General features: G+C 36.5%; 1 protein-coding gene across 1 annotated transcript in view; it reads right to left on the minus strand.

Annotated features, from left to right (window-relative positions):
• Positions 1-20,494, minus strand: part of RNF145 (ring finger protein 145) — a 58,719-nt gene that overhangs the window by 23,939 nt on the left and 14,286 nt on the right. The window contains exons 3-4 of the mRNA XM_041749299.1: positions 18,993-19,101; positions 6,549-6,640 (exon numbers count right to left, since the gene is read on the minus strand). Coding sequence (XP_041605233.1) covers positions 6,549-6,640; positions 18,993-19,101 — 201 coding nt within the window. The remainder of the gene's footprint in view (positions 1-6,548; positions 6,641-18,992; positions 19,102-20,494) is intronic.

The following is a 20,494-nucleotide window of genomic DNA, read 5'->3' on the forward strand; positions in this document are numbered from 1 at the left end:
TTATTCTATGTGAACATATACAAATGTTTTATAGATTATAGTGTACATACTATTTTACAACCAGGTTTTTTTAGTTAATACATACAATGCATGGGTCTCATCAGAAAATGTATGTATGTGTGTATGTATATATGTGTACACACTCATATATACATACAGTTGTTTTTAATTGTATGGTTATATTTCACTGAACACATATGACACAGTACTACCACTTGGCTATTTTCAAATAGTTCATAATTATAAATGCTTGTTATAAATAAGCCTATACATGTATGACACCCTTGTATAAACTACTTGGAGTGCATTTCCTAGTATCTTCCTACACTAATTTCCTAAAAGTGGAATTACTGAGTCAAAGAAACATGTCAGGCTTTTGACACATAGAAACAAAAGTACCCAGTGTATATACAGGGCACCCATTTTCCCACTGACTTGCCAGCAGTAAAAATAATTTAAGAAAAGGTAAAGCAATGAATATATTCTAAGCTTTTTCAGATTTACATTTGTTGATTACCAATTACAAATAAGTTACAAAAATAATCTGCAATTATTTGGTGAAATGCTTGTTCACAGTCTTTGGCCATTTCCACTGGAGAACATAGCCTTCTAGAATTCTCTGATTAAGATACTCATTTTCCTTTGTCTTGTGATTATATTTTGCCAGTGTGTGATTTGAATCTTTTAATAATTTTTTTCTCTTACAGGATATTCTACAGTAAATAATCAAAGATATCAATATTTTTCCTTGTTGGTTTCTACCTTTGATGCCATGATTAAATCATGAGTTCACTTATTCAAGATTATACAAGTAATGACCTACATTTTCTTTTAGTATTCTTTAATTTAAAAATTAACACATTTGAGGGGTGTCTGAGTGGCTCAGTCAGTTAAGCTTCCAAGTCTTGATTTTGGCTCAGGTCATGATCTTGGGGTCATGGGATCAAGTCCAGCTCGGCATGGAGCTTGCTTGAGATTCTCTCTCTCCCTCTTCCTCTGCTCCTCTCCTCACTCACGCTAGCTCTCTCTAAAATAAATCTTAAAAAAAATTAATACATTTTGAATTTATTTTAGAATAAGGTAAGAATGATCTAAGTTGGTTTTTCCAGATATTTAGTCAGCTGTCTTAAAACTAGCAATGAGTGGCATAGCGGTTTAGTGCCTGCCTTTGGCCCAGGGCGCGATCCTGGAGACCCGGGATCGAATCCCACGTTGGGCTCCCGGTGCATGGAGCCTGCTTCTCCCTCTGCCTATGTCTCTGCCTCTCTCTCTCTGTGTGTGACTATCATAAATAAATAAATAAATAAATAAATAAATAAATAAATAAATAAGTAAGTAAGTAAGTAAGTAAGTAAGTAAGTAACAAACAAACAAACCATCCGATTCAAGGACACCTGAGTGGCTCAGTGGTTTAGTGTCTGCTTTCAGCTCAGGGCATGATCCCAGAGTTTTGGGATCGAGTCCCACATCGGGCTCCCTGCGAGGAGTCTGCTTCTCCCTCTGCCTGTGTTTCTGCCTCTCTCTGTGTCTCTCATGAATAAATAAATAAAATCTTTAATAAAAAAAAAAAGAACCATCTAATTCTTTTCTCATTATTTTGAAATGCCATTCTAATATACTTTTACATTTTTCATATATTTGTATCTATATCAGAACTTTCTATTTTTTTTTTTTAAGATTTTATTGAGACAGAGTGTACAAGCAGGGAATGGCAGGAGAGGGAGAAGGACAAGCAGACACCCAGAAAAGCAGAGAGCCTGACATGGGGCTGGATCCTAGGTCCCCAAGATCATGACCTGAGCCAAAGTCAGATGCTCAATCGACTGGGCCACCCAGGTGCCCCCTTGCTATTCTTTTTCAATTATCTACTCTGAAGACAATACAACACTGTCCCATTTTACTGACTGGACAAGCCCCGTCTCTTAGCTCCCTTTAGAATTTCTTGAAAATTCTTAAACATGTTATTTTCCAGATAGGAATCATTTAGTCAAATTCTCTTCTTTCTTGCCAAAGCGAAACAGTACTTTGAGATTTTTACTTTGTGTTCAATCTATACAATTGTTAAAAGAACACAAAAAAATGGCAACCATTTCTGAACAAAGCTGAACATTTGTTAACAATCTACCATGTTATAACATGTGGTATTTTCTCCCACAGAGTACTAATTTTAACCTTTAAAGAATGGATATCTAAATAATGTGAAAAATATTCATAAAAGCATAAAAGGAGGAAAACTCATAATACTTAAAACAAACAATAACAACAACAACAACAGAAAACCTGGAGGAGAGGCCACCAAGTGTGTAATGAGAACACTTTAAAGGACAAAGAATGAAGAGATAGGAGGCAAGGAACTTAGCCAAGCCACTACTCTTTTCCGCACCCAGGAGTAAAACCAAAGTCTGCTCTCTACAGAGATCAAAACAGGCTCTTGGACACCAGAGCAGAGGTAAAGATGCCCAAATGAAAAGAGGGGATTAAAACAAAAATTTACATATTGAGAGATGAGATCTCTCTACGTACGCAAGAATGGATGCCATGTTTATTGTCACCCATTCTAGTGACTAATAATAGCCTCCCCTACAGGGGACAGGAAGTTTCCTTCTTGGGGAAGATGATCAAGTCCAAGTGAAAAGACACACAAATACTCAAAACCAGCCAATTCCACTTGAACACCAACTGTGAAACACACCATTTGGTAAACCTAAAGAGATTCCAATCAACAACTTAACTTACTTTAATACAAATGATTAGTCAAGGACTCCCAGATATTTAAGTAAAACTTATTGTTTAAACAGCCTCAGAGGAGGCCTAGGCATCAGTACTTATAAATCTTTAATATAACCAGGTGTTTCAAATCCAGGCTTGAGAAACACTACTATCCCATGACAGACAAAGATCAAAACAGAATAAAAGATCTCAGAGGAAATGGATAATTCAAGGAACAAAAGAAAGTTTCAAAGAGATAAATGATATATTTAAGAAATAAAGACTATCATAGTAAAAAGCATTTGATGGAAACAAGTTCCTGGTTATTAAAAATATAAAACAAAAAAGGTACAATAAACAGTTGGAAGATAAAGTTGGGAAATCTCAGAAACAAAAGACAAAGACAGAGAAAGGAAAACAGAACAGTAAGAAAGGTCAATGTAGGAGGAACATTACCCAATTGATAAGATTTCCAGAGAAGAACAAAAGAGAAAATAGCAGGGAAGACATTATTGTGACTGAAAAGGAGAAAGGCCTCTGGGAATTGATACAGGCATGTGAAGAGAAGTGATGTAGGAGAGAGCCAATTTTCATCATACAACTCTGATGTGGTAGGTCTTGACTTTTAAAAATAAGTGTATTTTTTTGATGAAAGGATTAGCAGAAACTCTAAAAGAAAGTACTTGGAGGAAATGCTTCAATACTAGGAATGATTAGGAATTTTTATTCTGGCTTATCTTTCACTGTACTCATAGCTGTGATATTTAAATTTCCTTGTTCAGCATGATGTAAACTTCCTCTACACTCTGAAAATTCCCCTAAGTCTATGCCAGCACATTCAGTGCTCAACTCTGGGGTTATAGGCTTCACTTATCTTCTTTCATAGAAGAATATGACTCATATGTTGTAATTCTCTTTAAGAGAAGACCACTTCTTGTATTTAGGTGAGTGGAAAAGGAGTGGAAATCTTTCCTATAGCCCCCAAAAAACCTGGAAGTTGTTTAAGTTGGATGTGCCTATTTCAATTAGTAATTCTGAATAAATCAAAATCACGAAGTAATTTCTGGATGTCAGGATTCCACTATCAGAAATAGCTCCAAGAAGTCTGCAACTCTAAGAAATGATGGCATATTATTATCACTTGGTTTTTCACTAAAAGTTCATTAATGAAATGGAAGAAAATAAGAAAGTACCTTTAACATCCAAATTGGATGAAAACATAGTATTTAGTAGTTTATGGATTTTATTTCCAATTAACTGGATCTTAGCTGAATAAACAGAATATCATAGCCACTGATAGGAAAATTTAAGGAAATGTTTCAATTTTATGCTATATTGCACCAATTATAGAATGTAAAATAATACTTGACAAGCTTTCTAACCTAGCAAATATAGTTGACATCTAAACAACGCAAAGGTTACAGGTGCCAAGACCCCACAGTTGAAAATGCTTGCAGAACTTTAGACTCCCCAAAATCTTAACTACTAACAGCCTATTGTTGACTGGCATTCTTAGCAATAACATAGTCAATTAATACGCATTTTATATTTTATATGCAATACATACTATACTCTTACGATAAAGTAAACTATGGAAAAGAAAATGTTATTAAGAAAACCATAAGGAAAAGCAAATACATTTACAGTACTGGATTGTAAGTGGACCCACGCAGTTCAAAACCGTGTTGGTTAAAGGGTCAGCTGTATTTTCACATTTGAATGTTACAGCTATTAAATACACTAACTCCTAGGATACAGTCCTAAAGAAACATTATTTTTTCCCCTATCGTCTTTTAAAATCCACTCTCTGAAGATTAGTGTTCTCCTGTCCCTAAGTAAGTCCTATAACTTTTCTAATCTAGTTTAGGTTACACACTCTCAATTGAACAATAGCCAATACTCTGAAAATGATTTGAAGTTGAGGCTTTTCCCTTACTCTAGCTCAGGCCTCCTACAGGACTACAGATTGAAAACCTGCAGTTGTGAGAGGGGTGGAAAGGTTGTGGCAGGCTTCATCTTCTTTGCCAGCATCATCGCCCTCTCTTCTTGACTTATCCAGGGTTGAAGCATGTAGGGAAGGCGAGAGGGAAGTAGGAAATTGTTACTCAACTATGCTCTTAAAATGACAGGGTGTGGGTGCACCCTGAAGCTGGGGCATAAAAAATTCCCTTGGGGCGCCTGGGTGGCTCAGTCAGTTGAGTGTCTGACTCTTAATTTCTACTCAAATCATGATCTCAGGATCCTGAGATTAAGCCTTCCACTGGGCTCTGAGCTAGTTGTGGAGCCTGCTTAAGATTCAGATTCTCTCCCCCTGTGCCCCTCCACCTCCCTCCCCATATGCACCGCCCTACACCTTAAAAAAAAAAAATTTTTTTTTTTAACTCCTTGCCTTTTCTCCTGGGCATTTTTATGGGTTCTTCTGAGATTGTTACCATCACTGTGGCTCTCCCACCTTAGTGCTTGTTATATACCCTTCTCTGGCTATTTTTGGTTCTTTGCTTAACTCCTGGAAGTTCAATCCCCATTGGAGTCTTATCCTTCTAAAGGCTCTCTTAGAAGGACCTAAAAAAATACCATTGACTCTTGGGGCCCTTATATAGTTCATAGGAAACTAACATCCTTTGCCTACACAGATTAGAAGATATAAGAGGACTCCACAAGACATTTTCACTATGTCCGCAGTCAGAAAACTCAACAGCCAGTCAGCCCACTGCTGTCCTTGAAACCTCATTAGAATTATAATACGAGCCACATTTGTAATCTTTAACCTTGTAGGAGCTTCCTTTTAAAAAAAAACAAAAAAAAAAAAACAGGTGAAATTAACAATATTATTTTATTCAATCTAATATGCCCCAAATATCATCATATAAACATTCAATCTACATTAAAAAATTAGCAAGACATTTTGCATCCATATTTGCACTACGTCTTAGTATTTTATACTTACAGCATATCTTAATTTGGACCAGCCACAATTCAAGTGCTCAATAGCTACATGTAGCTAATTTTAGATGGTGCAGCTTAAGATTTTGAAGGCATAGGTCAGACACCCATTCATAGTATCCCCACTAAGCCACAGAAGACATGTGACTCTCCAAATGGTCTACGGCTGAATTCTCTAAATGGGGAGGTATTTCAGAGAAAACAGCTCTATGTAGAAATCCTCCTTAATTACCAACATTCAACCTTTTATCAGCCTCTACATGCTGACTTTAAGAATCGCAAAGTATGTTTTCTCTCACTTCCCTTTTTAATAATAAATTTATTTTTTATTGGTGTTCAATTTACCAACATACAGAATAACACCCAGTGCTCATCCCATCAAGTGCCCCCCTCAGTGCCCGTCACCCATTCACCCCCAACCCCCGCCCTCCTCCCCTTCCACCACCCCTAGTTCGTTTCCCAGAGTTAGGAGTCTTTATGTTCTGTCTCCCTTTCTGATATTTCCCACACATTTCTTCTCTCACTTCCCTTTTTAAATTCTGTCACAGTAGGTAGGGTCTGGTATGTCACTTGGGACTATACCTATATTGTTATATTGTTTTGGGGTCTTAGCCAACACTCCTATTTTTAACATTCTGCTACCTAAATATTTCAGTCATGTCTCAAGTTCTTGATGTTTCTGGCAATTTATTTTGGACTACAGTGATGACTTTCAATAACAATAGACGACTTTAAAACATTGCATAGTAATAATTGCCTTTATTAACCTTCCAAATAATTAAAATATCATTAAAAAACACAAGCAACTATAGGCTATGTATGATTGTAAGCATGTAAAGACAATGGTAAGACTGGCTGGTCCCCACCTACACTTTTAATTCTTTTATAATACTTACCTATTAAGGCTGTGGTAAACCGATTCATGGAGAGAGGTTCTAAGTACATTGGTCCTTCATAGGCAGACTCTAGTTCACTCCTGACATAGTCCCTGAATAAGTAAAATGGTAAGAATGTATTAGATACATTCCAAGCACATATGGAAAAGAGAAGTAGTTAAAGCACAGTATTCTTATAAAAAGCATATTATGTTAATAACACCTCTTTCCGCACGTATACTAAGAAAAAGTGAAGTATAAAGAATTATATAAGGATGGACTTCATTTCCTTCTTCCATGAACTGGATCAGATTTACTAAAGGTGAATTTTACTACGTAGAAAAGACAGCCAAAGCTCCACTCTATGGGATTTTCTTTCTTCCCAAGGCCTTATAAAAAATTATTTCCAGTAAAAAAAGAACAGTTGATATGCCATTCCTCAACCCTACTACTTAACTGATATACTCAATAATATTACAACAAATTTCCCCTCTTTGGGCTCTCTTCCACCATCCCACCTATCTTATTTTCCCCAGTTTTATCCCCAATTGTACTCAGTTACAGGTAAATCACAAACTAGCTAGAAAACTGGCTCACAGCAAGACAATCCTTAAAAACTGTCACTTTGACTCTCAAGAATCTATAATTAGGGTTATAATATGTAAGCAAGCTACAGATTTATTTTGAAACAAATTTTAAATCACATCAAATATTCCTTTTAAAATTTATTTAACATGTGATTACTAAGAAGTAACAGGATTTAAGTAACAAAAACCTTTACACAACTAAGAAAACAGAACTTTGAGTGCACATCCAGGAAGCACAGAAAGGGAGAATTTATTATCAGTAAGCTAGATAATAACACTAGAAGACTATTGTCTTAAGTTCTTTTGACATCATAGTAGGGAAATTTGTGTTAAAAAAAATCCTCCTTTTCTTCACTTACTGAATGCTTTATTCACTGTATTTAAAACAGTTTGAATGTTTCTAGTATTTCTGAACAAACCCACGGCTGTATTTACTTTTTCCATGAAATTACTTCCTATTAGGCAATCAAGTTGAAATCCTTCAGTGTAGCATAGCCAAACAAGAAATGACTCTTACATAATTCACAAGGAGAGTACCGCCAAAAAAATCAAAATTAAAAACTACGATACATTTTATGAATGGAAGTAGTTTGGGGTACAATTATAAAATCAATAATGGCCCTAGATTCATAGGTGATTTAGTAATTTTACTCTATTACTCTATGATAACTATTTCTAACAAATAATATGTTAACAGTCCTTTTTACTGAAACTCTCAAAAAGAATGATTTTATAGCAGTGGTGGTCAACCAGGGGTGATTTTAACTCCAAGGGATATTTTGCAATGTTTGGAGACATTGTTAGTTGTCACAAATTAGAAGGGCTGGGCCTGCTAAAAGACCTAGGCTAACATGCTGCCACAATGTTCTACTGTGCATAGGATAGCACCCACAACAAAGGACTAGCCAGTCCAGAGGTCAGTGGTTGAAACCCTGTGAGAGGCATAAATGCTACACATGCAAATTACATGTAAATATCTGATGCCTACATTACTACATAACCATCAATGTAAAATTATCATGTTTTATAAAGCTTTAAGACAGAAAACTAAAGAATTAAGAGAAATATGAACTTTAAAATGAAAACATATAAATACTACTTAACATATATGAAGTCTTTGAAAATGACTTCTGTAAGAAATAAATTTATATTTGAAAGAGCTCTGAGTCCTAGGTCTCTAAAAGCCACATAATTTCTTGTGAACACAGTAGATCCCTCTCCAATAGGTCCAATTATAAAGAGGGAAAACCCACCAAGACAAAGTGCAGATTGCTGCTTGCTGGGGGCTGGAGGCGAGAAAATGGAAAGGACACATAATGGGTACTGGTTTTTACCGTGGGGTAATGAAAATGTTCTGGAGTTAGATAAGGGTCATAGTTGCATAACATTATGAATGTACTACATGCCAATGAATTATTCACTTTATTTTTTTATTTTTATTTTTTTTAAGATTTTATTTATTTATCTATGAGACAGAGAGAGAGAGGCAGAGACACAGGCAGAGGGAGAAGCAGGCTTCATGCAGGGAGCCCGATGCAGGACCCAATCCCAGGACTCCAGGATCACGACCTGGGCTGAAAGCAGGCACCAAACCGCTAAGTCACCCAGGGATCTCCGAATTATTCACTTTAAACGTTACTTTTGTTTTATGTGAATTCAATAAAAAGGGAGTAGGGACGCCTATAAGAGCACTATTCCCTGGAAGAGCCAAAAAGTTGCTCCCCGAGGGCTCAGTCCCCAGATTTTTTTTTTCCCCAGCAGATCTCTTAAGGGGGTGGGGGTGGGAGGATTGCAGAGCTGGGTTCCCTGACATGTTTCCTTTCCCTTGTTTGCTTTTGTAATCCTATTACTGATATCTTATATATAACTCAGCAAAACCATTACTCTAGAAATTTCTTATTGCTGAGATATTTTTAATTACTTTGTGTTATTTCCTAGCCTACCTTAGTTTATCTTCTTTTTTATAGCTTCTTTGCCTTTCTTTTAAGAATTCTAACTTCACATAACAAAACTTGTAAGGAAAATTAACAAGCTCTATACTTTTTCTTTTAAGCTCAAAAATTTACTGGGGGCACCTGGGTGGCTCAGTTCATGATCCCAGGGTCCTGGGATGGAGCCCCCAGTCAGGCTCCCTGCTCAGTAGGGGTCTGCTTTTCCTTATGCCTCTACGGCTCCCCCCCACCCCCGCCGGTGTTCTCTTTCTTTCGCTCTCCCTGTCAAATAAATAAAATCTTTTAAAAAATAAAGTCTGTTTTTTTTTAAAAAAAAGAATTTACTGTATACATAATATGTTGCTAGCACACTGCTAAACTTTGGGAATACTACAGCACACAAGAAACACATGTTAGCACGAGCTTACAAACCAGGAAGAGAAACACACATTAAACAAATTATTTAATCTAATCATTGCAATTTTATAAATGCTCTAAAAAATCGAGAATGATTTTCTTTTTACTTCTTTTTCAGTCTCTGTATTTCATGACTTTGTGATTTGACAAGATTATGGGATACTAAGGGAGAACTGCCTTCCAGAAGAATCATCCTTTAGGCCCTAATGACAACAACATGGTGTTACACGATTTCCTCCCACTAACTCTCTGTGCTGCTTTCCTCTAGGACCATAAGAATAGCTCTCCTCAATGCTCCAACCTCCCCCATTACTGTGTGACCTGAGCCACTGGTCCAATCATCCTACCAAAGAAGTTAACACCTTCTCTAGGTACCTTAGACCCTTTCTCCTTTGGCTCAACTCCTGTCTCTCAAGACAGTCCTTCAGAATCTTCCCTGTTTGGCTGACTCACCAGTAAATCCCCCCTCAGTAAAGAAGGCCATGCCAAGAAAGCCTGTAGTACTTCTATGGGCCAGCTGAGCCTGGCTTGCCAGAGCCAGGGCATTGGCTTCACTAAATGCTAAACTACTGGTCTCACCAAGTAACCTCTACTGAGCTATCTCTTCTGAAAGAAGAACCCAGACATTGCATCCCAAAGTACACAGAAGAACTGTAATAGGAATCAATGTTTGAACAAAGATCTCTATATCTAAGTTATGAACAACTTCATGGCATCTTACTTGGACAATAAAAACTCTTGATTACTCAGTCTCTCAACAGAGTGGGTCATTCACAACATAAATAAACAAGACAGTAAAACCAAATAAGAAGGCTCCAGACAAGGAATTACCCAAATTCCATGAGTCATTTTAAGCCAAAAATTAATCTGATGCAAGAGTCATGAAATTCTAATTTTTAATAGAATTTAATAACTATTTTAAGACTGAATCAGATGAAATGTTCAAAAGTACTATTTGTTTTTTCAATTTAGAAGATTTAAATGGTAAAATGTATTAGGCTGGTCAGAAGCAAGAATCCCTGCTGTCTACTTATAACTGAATAAAATCTTTACCTTCTTAAACATTTTTCATTTGTGCAATTTGTACAATACTGACGATCAACCCTGAGCACTAATAAACTAAACACTTTGAAAATCTACTTCTCTTGGGATCCCTGGGTGGCGCAGCGGTTTGGCGCCTGCCTTTGGCCCAGGGCGCGATCCTGGAGACCCGGGATCGAATCCCACGTCGGGCTCCCAGTGCATGGAGCCTGCTTCCCTCTCTGCCTATGTCTCTGCCTCTCTATCTTTCTCTCTCTCTGTGTGACTATCATAAATAAATAAAAATTTAAAAAAATATTTAAAAAAAAAAAAATCTACTTCTCTTGTCCCCTGTGGTAGCCTATTATACAGCAATTGAAACTGTTTGGGGGCATAAGAATGTAGAAGATTGGATCCCTGGGTGGCTTAGCGGTTTAGCACCTGCCTTTGGCCCAGGGTGTGATCCTGAAACCCAGGATCAAGTCTCACATCAGGCTCCCTGCATGGAGCCTGCTTCTCCCTCTGCCTCTCTCTCTGTGTCTGTCATGAATAAATAAATAAAATCTTTAAAAAAAAAAAAAAAAAAGAATGTAGGAGATATATGAAAAGAGCCTCAAGGATAGCTTGCAATTAGAAAAATTCTTGCTATAAAGAGAAGCATACAAGTTACAAAAAATAACAACAAAACCTAGAAGCTTACCAATTCACAACTGACCTGGTAACATCTCTTAAAGAGCCTGAACGACTTAGTATAATTTGTACATTCCGGCCACTTAAAGCTTTCAAACTGTAATTCTAAAGAAACCTAATCTACTTTTACAGAGAATAAAGTGGTGAACTCTCAAAGCTATCTTATGCAATGTGTGCAAACAAAAGGCATTGCTCAATTTAAGGAATCCCAGATACTCAGATTTTCTAGCACCTGTATTTGAGTACCTACTATACCCTAAACAATGTGCTAGTAACTGAATAGTTCATTTACCCTGGGCTCAATTATTTAAATCATCTCTGCCTCCCTGCTTCTCTCTTTAGCTTCTTTCTGACCCCTCACTGAAATATTTAGTACCTGGATCTGATAATGTTCAAAAGAAGAAAATTTATCAAATACTGAAATGGGTCTATTTTATTCCTGTCAAAATTAAAAGCAGAGTATATAATGACAAAACTCATTTTATTAATTCCTTTATTTAACAGCAGTTAAATTTAAATTGTGTTACCCAGGAAAAAGAAAAGAAAAGAGAAAAAGAAAAAGAACGAAATGAATGTTGTTACTCAGAAAAGCACATTTGGCAATTAGGGACACTCTGGTTTCACAATTGCTAGAAATGGGGTGCTATATGATCTAGAGGGCAGAGGCAGTAACATACACACAAGATTGCCCCCACAGCAAAGCATGACCTGGCCTAAAATGCTAATAGTCCTGTAATAGAGAAACCTTAAATGAGACAAACTTTCATAAAATGGGTAGCCAATAATCTGTATTTTACATATAAATAATTCTTGGTAAAATTTTACATTTGAAACCCTACTTACATACCAAGGCAGGATAAAAAGGAGTATACTTTTAATATTGTGAAACCCATGGGCTCTTAATTCAACTCATACACACATAAAATGGACACGTTGGTTCATAAATCAAACAGTAAGACAAGGAATTCAATACTGGAATTTAAAAATTTTAGAGAAAAACACACAACTGTGTTGTAAATCAAGACCATACCCTTGCAGGAATGGTCCTATCAGTTGTAGAGTTTTTCTATCTTCCCCTATAGTTCTGGATAGTCTCAATTTGAAAGCAGGATTGAAACTGGAAAATACATTCCTTATATTACTCAAAATGAAAAACACAGTTTAGTACTTTTAAGAGTTCAAGAACCTGAAATTTATCTAATTTTAATCAGTTCAAACAGAATATTAAATGTCCATACTATGTGACCTGAGACCATGGATTTTCTAAAGTTTAATTCCTATGAACTATAAGCAATATCCATTCTAGCATATTCTACACAAGTTTATTTTTCTAAACACGTTTTTATTCATTTAAGGGTAATCAGCTTCATTATTTGAGTACATGTCTTTTTTAAGATTTTATATATTAATTTGAGAGAAAGAAAGAGAGAGGGAGGGTGGGGAGGGACAGAAGGAATAGCTGACTCTCCAATGAGTGGATGTAGGGCTCAATCCCAGGACCCCGAGAAATCATAATCTAAACCAAAGGCAGATGCTTAACCAACTGAGCCACCCAGACACCCCTATTTGAGTACACGTCTTAAGGGAAAACAGAAACCCAGCTTTTCAAGAGCTTATGAATTTTTTTTTTAAGATTTTCTTTACTTATTCATTTGGCAGAGAGAGAGAAACAGCACACGCACGCATGAGAGAATGCACAAGCAGGGGGAGCAGCAGAGGGAGGGGGAGAAGCAGGCTCTCTGCTGAGCAAGGGAGCCCTATGCAGAGCAGTATCCCAGGACCCTGGGATCATAACCTGAGCAGAAGGCAGCCGGCTGCTCAATCGACTAAGCCACTCAGGTACCCCAAGAGCTTATGAAATTTTCAGTTTAAGAAATTAGTAACTGCAAATGACTTTTTATATAGTCCATTTCTGAAGTACTGAACTAATTAAATTATCCAAGTACTGATTCTCCTTAATACCATACTACACATTGCCTTAATATAACTAGACTGAATGGTAAAAAATATTTGTAAATCATGTAACTGATAAAAGACTTCTATCTAGAATTGAGTTGTATTACAACCCAGTAATAATAATAATAAAAAAAAGACAACCCAATTAAACACCTGGCAAAGAATCTGAATAAACATTTTTCTAAAAAAGATTTACAAATGGTTAATGAACACATGAAAAGATGCTCAATACCATCAGCCATCAGGGAAGTGCAAATCAAAATCAGATGGAATATCACATCACACTCACTATGATAGCTATACTAACAAAGACTTATCAATAAGTATTGGCAAGGATGTGGAGAAATTGGAACCCTCATATATTGCTGGTAAAAATAATATAGCTGCTTTAGAAAAGAGTTCAGCAGGGGCGCGTGGCTGGCTTAGTGGGTACAGCATGCAACTCTTGATCTCAGGGTTGTAGGTTTGAGCCCCATGTAGTGTAAAGATTACTTAAAAATAAAATCTTTAAAAAGGAAAATACTATGGCAGTTCCTTAAAAGGTTAAACACAAATATCTTATGATCCAGCAATTCCACCCCAAAGTCATATGCCCAAGGAAAAAAGTATGCCCACACAACACCTACCCATAATGTTCACAGCACTACTTATAATAGCCAAAAAGTGGAAAGAACCCATGTTCATCAATAGATGGATGAACAAAACATGGTATATTCGTACAATAGAATATGATTTGGACAGAAAAAGTAGTAATACACGCTACACCATAGACGAACCTTGAAAACATGCTAAGTGAAAGAAGCCAGGCACAAAGGACCACATACTGTATGTATCTGTATGAAATGTCCACAATAGGCCAATCCATAGAGTCAGAAAATAGACTGACAGTTGCCTAAGCTTGGGGGGAAAGGGACCGATGGAAAATGGGGAGTGACTGCTGATGGGTACAGGGTTTCTTTTTGGAGTGATGAAAATGTTCTAAAATCAATCATAGTGATGGTCTGTATAATTCTGTAAATGTACTAAAACCACTGAGCTATATCCTTTAAATAGGTATGTAAATTTTATCTCAATAAAGCTGTTAAAGAAAAAGATAGTTATAAGGTTGCTACATGAAATCTGAACCATTACGTTTTCTAAAACTAAAAAACTTCAGCCTTAAAATTTTATAAATGTAATATTCAAGCCTCAATATTTATAAATGTGACATATTATGAATAATTCAAGGGTAACACATCTTTGCTAACCTTTTCTAAGACAGCATCATTTAGTATAAATTATACTAAGAAAAGAAATTCTCAACACACCATTTCTTGAAATTTGTTAGGTTAATATCAAAACTAACACCTTAAGATGGACATTATCTTCCTTTTACATTTTCAAAGAAGCAACTTGCCAAGGTAACATAGGGAAACTAGTTCGTACTCAGTCTAATTCTAGAATTTATTTTCTTTCCACTAACCATGCTGCCTCCCTGGGAATAAACTACCAATTAGAAAAATCTACAATCAAGTTAAAGTCTGGGATTGTTCCTCCCAGCTATTTGCCCACTTTGGTTTTTCCTTCTATAAATATGAAAGGATTATTAAAAACGATCTAAATGAAATAAAAAATAGGAAATGATTTGTACACTCTAAAATTTAAATACAGCTGCGATTAAAGTACATTTGATTTTGTAATAATAAAAACAAACTTTTTTTTTTTAAGATTTTATTTATTCATGAGACACACAAAGAGAGAGAGAGAGGCAGAGACACAGGCAGAGGGAGAAGCAGGCTCCACACAGGGAGCCCAACGTGGGACTCGATCCCGGGTCCCCAGGATCAGGCCCTGGACGGAATGGGGCGCTAAACCGCTGAGCCACCCAGGCTGCCCAATAAAAACAAACTTTAAACATTAGAAAAAACATTTCCATAAATTAAACGTCTAAAGTTAAAACTGCCACCATAAAAATGGTCAGAAAAAGGTTTGTATTCAGCTCTGACATGTCAGGGCTCTGTTTATACTTACATAATAGAATTCTGACCTCTGAAAAAGCCTGGATGGTAATACTATATATACATATAAAAACAGAGCTACATGCCTTCGGCCATCACTATACCACTAAACCACATAGAAACCAAAAAAGCATGAAGGAAAGTACAGGATCATTGTTTTCTCACCCAGAATTATAACTAATAAAAGCAACAATTTTCATAACCCTACCTTCAAGTTTAGAATTTTAAAAAATAATCGAAGAAACTACATCAACTCTAAAAAGCTATCATTATATAGCTCTATCATAAAATACTCTGATTTAAAGTCATTTTTTAAAGAATGCTCATAAAAGACTTCTACATAATAAAAAAGACATGTTAGTTAAAATTCACTGAACAGAGGGGTGGCCTGGATGGCTTAATGAGTTGATCATCTGACTCTTGATTTTGGTTTGGGTCATGGTATCAAACCCCATCATGGGGTAAATGCTCCATGTGGAGTCTGCTTGTCCCTCTCCCTTCCCTTGTGCTCTCCCTTACCCATTTGCTCACTCAAGCTCTTATTCTCTCTTTAAAAAAAAAAAATTCACTGATCACTACACCCAAAAACCAATCCAATTAAAAAATGGGCAGAAAAAAAAAAATGGGCAGAAGACATGAATAGTCATTTCTCCAAAGATATACAGATGGCCAACAGGCACATGAAAAGATGTTCAAGATCACTCATCAGCAGGGAAATAAAAATCAAAACTACAGAGAGATATCACTTCACGCCTGTCAGAATGGCTAAATTAAAACACAAGAAACAACAAGTGTTGGCAGGAATGTGGAGAAAAAGGAACCCTCCTGCACTGTTGGTCAGAATGCAAACCGTTGCAACTACTCTGGAAAACACTATGGTGGTTCCTCAAAAAATTAAAAATAGAACTACCCCATGATCCAGTAATCCCACTATTGGGTATTTACAGTAGAATACAAAGACACTAATTCAAAAGGATATATGCACCCCTATGTTTACTGTGTCATTATTTACAACAGCCAAATTATGGAAGCAGCCCAAGTGTCCATTGACGGATAAATGGATAAAGAAGATGTGGTGTATGTGCATGCATACACATACATACATACAACACAAACACAACACCCAGAATATTATTCAGCCACAAAAAAAAAAAAAAGAAAGAAATCTTGCCATCTCAACTACATGGATGGAGCTATCAAGTATAATAATAAATAAAATAGAGAAATACAGATACCATATGGTTTCACTCATATGTGGCATTTAAGTAATAAAACAAAGGGGGAAAAAAGAGACAAATCAAGACAGAGTCAACTATGGAGAATAAACTGAAAGTTACCAGAGGGGAGTTGGGCAGGGGTAGGGAAGATGGGTGAAATAAGTGATGGGTATTAAACAGTATACTTACCATGATGAGTACTGAGTACTGTGTATAGAATTGCTGAATCACTATATTGTATACCTAAAACTAACATAACACTGTATATTAACTGTATTGGAATTAAAACTTAAAAAAAAAAAGGAAAAAAGTCATTGAGCTCTACACTCAACTACTCTAAGAGCTTTATATCCTTTATCTTACTGAATCTTTACAATAGTCCCTTACGATATTACTACCACTTTGTAGATTAAGGAAAAGGAGACCTATCTCTCTAATAAGTGACACAAAGGTTATATTGTAGTAAATAAGGAACACAGAATTCGAAATTCTCCAGTCACCACGCACTTATCCAAAAGATATGGCACTCTTAGGTGGCTAGGCACTCATCTACACAAAAAAAATTATGAATCAGAAGCCTATCTACTGGGATCCCTGGGTGGCTCAGCGGTTTGGCGCCCGCCTTTGGCCCAGGGCGTGATCCTGGAGGCCCGGGATCAAGTCCCACATCAGGCTCCCTGTGTGGATGGAGCCTGCTTCTCCCTCTGCCTGTGTCTCTGCCTCTCTCTCTGTGTGTCTCTTAAGAATAAATAAATAAAACCTTTAAAAAAAAAAAAAAGCCTATCTACTCTACTGCATTATACTCTACAGATAGAATTTTTGCTTAAAAATGAATAAAGATAGAGAAATGTCTCTACCTTGAGCTTGAGCTCAGATTCAGAGGTATCTTGGGCAAAGCCACAGGAACAGACTGTGTCAGGGTTTGGGACTGGTGGTACTGCAATAGGAAGGAAACCATGTTGTCTGTTATTACTGGTCCCTGAACTATTTTAAACTATGTGGAGAAAGATGCTCCAAATCTACTTCATGCTCCCATGAAAGAGTCCAAGACACAGGGACACACTTGTGTGATACAAAATTAGAAAACCCATGCCTTCAATTTAGAGTAAAACAGTTCAGTTTCAAGCACTGTTACGATTATAAAAAATGTAGCCCTACTCTGGCAGCTCCAGATTTTCCAACTTTGACACCCAGCGACATGCCCTGGGCAAAACAGCAAAAGTTAGAGAGCAAAACACCACCTTCCAGGCATCATTTTGAGAAGAGGAAACTGATCAGAGAGGAACAAAGGAGTGGAAAATGAAAAGACTGAGTTTCTACAGAATACTATAGAGCCTTTAAGAAATAACTGGATGAAGTATTACGGAGGATGAAAGTCTTTCTTCAACAAGAGGGGCCAAGAGTCAGTGACTATTGTTATTTAAACTCTTTTGTATCCATGAAAGTGGTGAAAACTGGAAGGTATTAAAAAAAATTGAGGAAATGCCAGAATTTTAATAGGTTTATCTCTGAGTAGCATAATTTCAGGTGATTGTTACTGCCTTTAAATGTTCTCTATTTCCCAAAAGTCATCAACAACGAACAGTATTATTTTATAATCAGAGAGTAGAAAAGGTTTCTATGTCAATTCAATTCTACTAATATAAAAATGCTGTTTTAAGATTAATTTTAAGATTCATTAAATGCCAATACCAGAATCTGTTTTTCAAAACTATAGAAAGCTACATCTTTTTATACATGCAAAGTAACCATCACTCTTTTTAGGATTGGGAGTATATTTCATTATGGTTATACATTTCAGTTAAGACAAAAGAAATTAGAGGAGCCTGGGTGACTCAGTCAGGTAAATGTCTAACTCTTGATTTTGGCTCAGGCCACGATCTTAGGGTCATGAGATCAAGTCCTGCATGGGACTCCATGCTGGATGTGGAGTCTGCTTAAGATTCTCTCCCTCTCCTTCTGGCCCTGCCCCCCACCAACTTGCACCTGCACTCTCTCTAAAAAAAAAAAAAAAGAGAGAGAGAGAAAATTATACCTCCCAAATCTATTTATACCTCTATTACATTTATTGTGTGGGCTTTTGGTTCTCCAGTATTTTAACATTCTTGCTCCAAAGTAGGAAGTTCATTTTCACTGGCAAATCACAGTCTTAAAATTTAGGACTAGCAGACCTATGCAAACACAGTATTACTAAAGATGCAGAATTCTGAGCTATACCATGAACCTCATCAAATAAATCATATAAATCATCCACTATATACATGGCTGCACTGTTTCTTATGCAGCATAAACTGACTTCGTAAAATGATGAAAGTAATCAAGTCCATAACTGTTAAATGTTCTACGGCTTATCTTCAGAAATTCTTTTCTTAGGTAATATAGAAAAGCTCCTAAGTATCTCTGTAAACATAATCTTAGGGCCCATTTCATATTTGGATTGTTTTTCAAAGCAGGAAATAAAATTTGAAGCACAACCCCAGCTATTAATTCTATACAGTAATATTTACTTAGAAAACAAATATCAAAAAAACTGTTTTGGATATTTAGCAAAGCCTCAGCTTCTTAACAGTGTTCATAAGAAAAGTATTTTATCAGTACTGAAAAACTTCAAATTTAGTCATACATTTCGAAAGCAAGGTCACATTCTTACCTAGAGATTTGATGTCCAGCATAGAGGAGCAGGGCAGTCAAAAAATACAGGTAAAGTTGAACCAGATGCTGCCTGGGCAAGGTTAGTAACACAACACTTAATATATAACCTGTAGTAGAAAAAAAGAGATTATAAATAAAAAATGATTCTAATTCAGTCTCCCAAATAATTACACATAAAAAGAATTTGAAGTAAATTACTTTCCAATTAGGTTTCAACAACCTTGAGGTTTTTTACTTCACTATCAAAATAAGTTTAATACAGTATAAATCAGTATAGATGTTCTGTTGAAAAGAAAGCAGTTTTCACTTTCTTGGTAGATTTTTCTTTTCTTTTTTTTTTTTTTTTTTTTTAATTTTTATTTATTTATGATAGTCACAGAGAGAGAGAGAGAGAGAGGCAGAGAGACACAGGCAGAGGGAGAAGCAGGCTCCATGCACTGGGAGCCCGATGTGGGATTCGATCCCGGGTCTCCAGGATCGCGCCCTGGGCCAAAGGCAGGCGCCAAACCGCTACGCCACCCAGGGATCCCTCTTGGTAGATTTTTCTACTTTATAATCAAAACAACACACAAAGGTACACCAGGACTCCTCTCATTACCTACCTTTCCTTGATGTCCACTTACTAGTTCTACATCAATTCTGTCATTCTCTAGTCCCAGAGGAAGAACTGTCCGTAATGTCCCTCTCTAAAGCTGCCTCTTCCACTTGACTCAAGATCTTATTTTTCCAACTCCTGAACAACCTCTATCTCCTGTATCTTTCAACATTCCCTGACACCAGTGCACGCCTTTCTTTTCAAAGGATGTAGAGGGCTCTTATTCTAATCTTGAAGAAAAACCTCTTTGTGCTGATTTTTCCTTTTTCTATTACCTACCTTTCTCATTCCACTGACAAATGTTATAAACTACCTCTACCAATGCTTCTGTTTTCTAACCATCCACTATTCCCACTTTATCCTCTACAAAATCTCTATGAGCCCTCTTTACCCTTCCACTCTAAAGAACCTCAGAAATCAACCACTGCCAACTTGTTAAATCCAAAACATCCTGCTTATCCTTGTGCCAGCACAACTTTTTGAGGCTGGTTGCACCTGAAGCAACCAAACTCAAAATTGGCTCTGTGGATTTCCTCTAAATCTCCACTTTCTTTTTACTCTCTCAAATAAACATAGGAAATCTAGTCCCTGAATAATTGCTTTTCTCTCTATAAAGTTTCTCAAAGAATTTATGCTGTTGCTTAGAATATACCATTCCAAATGTATATTATCAATAAAGTTACTGAAAACCTACCTACTACACACACACACACACACACACACACAAAGTAATCATTTCTTATTCTAAGCAGACATCTCCTACCTTATGATGCCAGAGATATATTCCACTTAAATGTTCTCATGCATGTGTACAAACTGAACTTCCTACCACCTCCTTCAACAGGCTAGCTCACTCTTTCTCCTAAATCCCATTCACTCTGACTCAAACCCAAGTTATCTTTTTA

Source organism: Vulpes lagopus, chromosome 3 (genome assembly GCF_018345385.1).
Source record: "Vulpes lagopus strain Blue_001 chromosome 3, ASM1834538v1, whole genome shotgun sequence".
NCBI classification, from domain to species: Eukaryota; Metazoa; Chordata; class Mammalia; order Carnivora; family Canidae; genus Vulpes; species Vulpes lagopus.